The 4,891-nt window shown below is 37.6% G+C and overlaps 1 protein-coding gene across 1 annotated transcript in view; it reads left to right on the forward strand.

Annotated features, from left to right (window-relative positions):
- Window positions 1–4,891, forward strand: part of LOC103479335 (myosin-6-like) — a 55,798-nt gene that overhangs the window by 43,156 nt on the left and 7,751 nt on the right. Inside the window, exons 4-16 of the mRNA XM_017309870.1 lie at window positions 2,151–2,294; window positions 2,410–2,566; window positions 2,648–2,675; window positions 2,761–2,869; window positions 2,968–3,060; window positions 3,126–3,189; window positions 3,266–3,364; window positions 3,455–3,558; window positions 3,653–3,791; window positions 4,074–4,192; window positions 4,281–4,430; window positions 4,510–4,680; window positions 4,776–4,889. Of these exons, the coding sequence (XP_017165359.1) occupies window positions 2,151–2,294; window positions 2,410–2,566; window positions 2,648–2,675; window positions 2,761–2,869; window positions 2,968–3,060; window positions 3,126–3,189; window positions 3,266–3,364; window positions 3,455–3,558; window positions 3,653–3,791; window positions 4,074–4,192; window positions 4,281–4,430; window positions 4,510–4,680; window positions 4,776–4,889 (1,491 nt within the window). The remainder of the gene's footprint in view (window positions 1–2,150; window positions 2,295–2,409; window positions 2,567–2,647; window positions 2,676–2,760; window positions 2,870–2,967; window positions 3,061–3,125; window positions 3,190–3,265; window positions 3,365–3,454; window positions 3,559–3,652; window positions 3,792–4,073; window positions 4,193–4,280; window positions 4,431–4,509; window positions 4,681–4,775; window positions 4,890–4,891) is intronic.

Raw genomic sequence — 4,891 nt, forward strand, 5'->3', positions numbered from 1 at the left:
GAAAATATAACTCACAATGATCTGTCAAGGTGTTGCAGTTTCCTCTAAATGGTAAGGATGTTAAGCTGCATCATTCTTGTGAAGACACTGGGCAGATGCACACATATACAAAAGRTCACCATAGTCCAACAAAAAAATGGCAGCAACAAATTGCTTGTTGTTTTATATTGAAAGTAAAGTACTGCAAATTGTGATAATAAAAACCCAGTTTCAGTCTTKGCTTTAAGGGAGTCATCAATTAAGACACCAAAGTATTTATAGGAACTCAGCATCACTATGCTCCACCCATCCAGGGTAACCACAGCAGGAATGGGAATTTGGAAATAAACACCATTTGTCCTTCACTTGAAGAAAGTGAGACTCACTCCATTCACGAGACACACAGTGCATTACCATGTCCAGTATCCCTTTATGTAATATGAACTTGAATGGGACAGTATTGTCTCTGAGGATGCCTATTGTAGACTTAACTRCAAGTAGTGTTGAGTGATAATAAAGAGACCTCACAACTGTGACCTTGTCCTGGTCTTGTGTCTTTGCAGACGACAGCTGCAGCTCTTTATTCTCCATCTCTATTTTATAACCAATCACTGAAGAGACTATAATTGAATCTAAGATCTGAAAAAGTCTGAAGCTCCACAAGTTGTGTTGCTCTACTTTGTTTTATCTCTCTCAACTTGCAAATAGAAAGGCAATATTCCAATGTCCATGCAACCTTCTGGTCTTTAGTCAGAGATGGGTGTTTAAGTAGCAAATAGATATCATTCCAGACACAAAAATTCAGAAGAACCTAAACAAGACATCCATTTAAATTAATAAATGACTTTCCCATTCATTACTATTTAAAAATACCTAACAATAACACATACAAGTCACTAGGAGAGACAAAATGCTTCAGCAGTCAGAGGCTGCTTCCCCACCTCCTGCCTCTCTCTTTCTTTGTCATGTCCACTCTGGCATACAAGTCTTTTGTTCAAGGTGAGAGCAACAAATAGCAGCACTGGGTTGAACCCAGTTTGGAGAATGCTTTTGTGACGAGCAAACTGGATGCCATTTCTCTGATATTCATACCCATATTTGGTTGACTTCCAACCTTTATTAATGGAGAGAAAGCCCGAAGGGAGTCACTGGTTCCATCATTTTCTTGACAGGGTTGACAATAAGAGGTAAGAACATTCACTCAAGTAATAATCTGCTTTGTTGTGGCTGGTCAGCAGCACAGTAGGCTAGGCTTAAAAATTATTTCAAACCACGTCTGTGATTAATGTCTGTAAGCAGAACTAATCTCTTATTGTTTAGCAAACTTACTGTTTCCATGTTTGCAGAATTGTGATCTTGTTTGTTCTGTCTTTTATTTGTGGAGCAGCAAGATTTCACATATCCAGGGGGACTGAAATAAAGCTCAGGTAAAATCAATACATTTTAGTGACAGTAATTTAACACTAAGTAAAATCAATACAAGGCTTATATGGAGATATTCTTTGCAAGCCCACATTGTTAAATTTATAATTAAAGGGAAAACATTATGGGTTTTTAAAAGTTAAGGTAATTACTAAAAATGTTGGTAATACAGAGTTGGCCACTGACCTACATTTTGAATCAATTATTTTCAATATACATTTAAATATTGCTGAGGTCCAAGTATTTTTGTTGATTTCTTTTCTTGGTTCTCACATGGGTAATAGTAATATGCCTTAAAAAGTATTTTACATTGTAGATGACAATGTTTTCTTTTCTAAAGGTTGAAACATGGGTGATGCCGTCATGGCAGAGTTTGGGGCTGCTGCTTCTTTTCTGAGGAAATCGGATAAGGAGCGTCTGGAGGCCCAGACTCGTCCCTTTGACATGAAGAGAGAGTGCTTCGTACCTGACCCAGAAGTCGAGTACGTAAAAGCAACCGTCCAAAGTCGTGATGGTGACAAAGTCACTGCTGAGACAGAATTTGGAAAGGCAAGTGAATTTGTATTCAGTACTAAAATGTGTGCAATCAATAATCCATAGAGGTGTTTGATTCTTACTTTTATATTTTTTCCATCTTGTTTGTTTTATCTTTTTACTATGGACCTTCTTACATGACTGGAMTAAAGATATTATGATGYTGATGATTCAGTTTAGATGTAAAACAAAGCTTTTGTTGTTTTCTTTTACAGACTGTCACAGTGAAGGAGTGCGATGTACATCCTCAGAACCCGCCAAAGTTTGATAAAATTGAAGACATGGCCATGTTCACCTTCCTCCATGAGCCAGCTGTGCTGTTTAACCTCAAAGAGCGTTACGCAGCGTGGATGATCTATGTAAGAAATCTCAACTTCAATGCACAAACTAAYATTGCGGTGAAATGTAGTCTATTAGATATATTCAATAGGACAATTATGGCACTATCTTATGTTGTTACCTGTTAATCTGCAGACCTACTCTGGGCTGTTCTGTGTGACTGTCAACCCCTACAAGTGGCTGCCAGTCTACAACCAAGAGGTGGTCGTTGCCTACAGAGGAAAGAAGAGGAGTGAAGCTCCTCCTCACATCTTCTCCATCTCTGACAATGCCTACCAGTACATGCTGGCAGGTATAGAAACCCCYTATTTTGTGCACACATCCMTTATGATACTGTAATTTTGACTTGACTGCTAAAAATTCTTGTTGACAGATCGAGAAAACCAGTCAATCCTCATTACGTGAGTCACTCTGCAACCTTATATTTCTTTAGTGGTACTAAGTTGTAGATTCTGGCAGGAAACCTTTCTTGTATCTTTTACACAGCGGAGAATCTGGAGCTGGAAAGACTGTAAACACCAAGCGTGTCATTCAGTACTTTGCCAGCATTGCTGCTGTGCCAGGTGGTAAAAAAGATGCTGCAAGTGAAAAAAAGGTTTGTTTTAAATTTCTTGTTCTAAATCCCAGAAAAAATAGAAAGCTTTTACTCRGTTTACATAAAGTGTATATTGTGGTTTGGTTCGATTTCATCAGGGTACCCTGGAGGACCAAATCATTCAGGCTAACCCTGCTCTGGAGGCTTTTGGCAATGCCAAGACCATAAGAAATGACAATTCGTCTAGATTTGTAAGTGACTTTGGTTCTGGAAATAATTATTCGTCAGATAAATTCAATAACTCTTTATTTTTTAGGGTAAATTCATCAGAATCCACTTTGACAATAGAGGAAAGCTTGCCTCTGCTGACATTGAAACCTGTACGTACCATGACTACATACTTCAAGGCAGTGCTGGCCCATTTCTGCTGAGAATAATAGATTATTWTCCCAACAGATCTCCTGGAAAAGTCACGTGTCACCTACCAGCTTAAAGCTGAGAGGGATTACCACATTTTCTACCAGATCTTGTCTCAGGTAAAGCCTGAACTTYTGGGTGAGTATAGGCAACATGTTCAAAGCAATTATGTTTTCTAAAGTAKAACATTACATATATTATAATTATATTTTAATTGTGTAATTGTAGAGATGCTACTCATCACCAACAACCCCTATGATTACGCGTTCATCTCCCAAGGAGAGACAACAGTAGCTTCCATCAATGACTCAGAGGAGTTGATGGCTACTGATGTGAGCTGACTTTTTAAAATATTAGCAGAAACAGTATACAGAACAAAACAATTGATGAAAACTAACTGGATATCAAAATGTTATGTGTGATTAGGATGCCTTTGATGTGCTGGGCTTCACTCAAGAAGAGAAGAACAGTATTTACAAAATGACTGGTGCCATCATGCACTTTGGAAACATGAAGTTTAAGCAAAAGCAGAGAGAAGAGCAGGCAGAAGCAGATGGAACTGAAGGTAACAATCTTAGTATATGGGCATTATGAATAACTACATTTAAAATGTTCAAAACAAATAAATATTAACACCAAAAGAGAGAACTATGATTGTACCATCTTAACTTATTCAGTCAAGACACTAYAAAAATACAATAAGTTCCAGTCTCTTTGTTCAACAGTCCTTTTGATCTGGTGAAATCAAATTTAGTTGGATAAAATTTGCATTCAAAAACAATCTACAATTACTCAATGGATATGTGTATTTGTATACACACAAATAATGTTCTTTGTACTTCACTAGATGCTGACAAAGTTGCATATCTGATGGGCCTAAACTCTGCTGACCTCATCAAAGGTCTCTGTCACCCAAGGGTCAAAGTGGGGAATGAGTGGGTCACCAAGGGACAAAATGTTGCCCAGGTAAGTACAAAGAACTTTGAGTGTATTTAGATTTATATGCAATATATTGTTAGGTTTTAACAGTGTTCTTCATCATTTCCTTGTTAAGGTGTACTATGCTATTGGTGCACTTTCTAAGTCGGTTTATGAGAAGATGTTCCTGTGGATGGTCATGAGAATTAATCAGTCTCTTGACACCAAGCAGCCTCGTCAGTACTTCATCGGAGTGCTGGACATTGCTGGGTTTGAGATCTTTGATGTAAGTTATCTTATTTGCAAATAATAGACAGATATAAAAAAGTAATCTAAATGAAACAAAGATATGTTTTCTTTTTTAGTTCAACACCTTCGAGCAGATGTGCATCAACTTCACAAATGAAAAACTGCAACAGTTTTTCAACCACCACATGTTTGTTCTGGAGCAGGAAGAGTACAAGAAAGAGGGAATTGAGTGGGAGTTCATTGACTTTGGTATGGATCTGCAGGCCTGTATTGACCTGATTGAAAAGGTGATTTTTTTATTGTTTATTTTCAGCGAGATTCAACATAAATTCTCATGCATTTTCTGGTGAAATTTTAATTTTGGTATTTCTGTTCTATTTAGCCCATGGGTATCATGTCCATCCTCGAAGAGGAGTGCATGTTTCCCAAAGCCTCTGATGCTACATTTAAAGCTAAGCTTTATGACAATCATCTGGGGAAATCAAACAACTTCCAGAA

Source organism: Poecilia reticulata, linkage group LG17 (genome assembly GCF_000633615.1).
Source record: "Poecilia reticulata strain Guanapo linkage group LG17, Guppy_female_1.0+MT, whole genome shotgun sequence".
Lineage (NCBI taxonomy): Eukaryota > Metazoa > Chordata > Actinopteri > Cyprinodontiformes > Poeciliidae > Poecilia > Poecilia reticulata.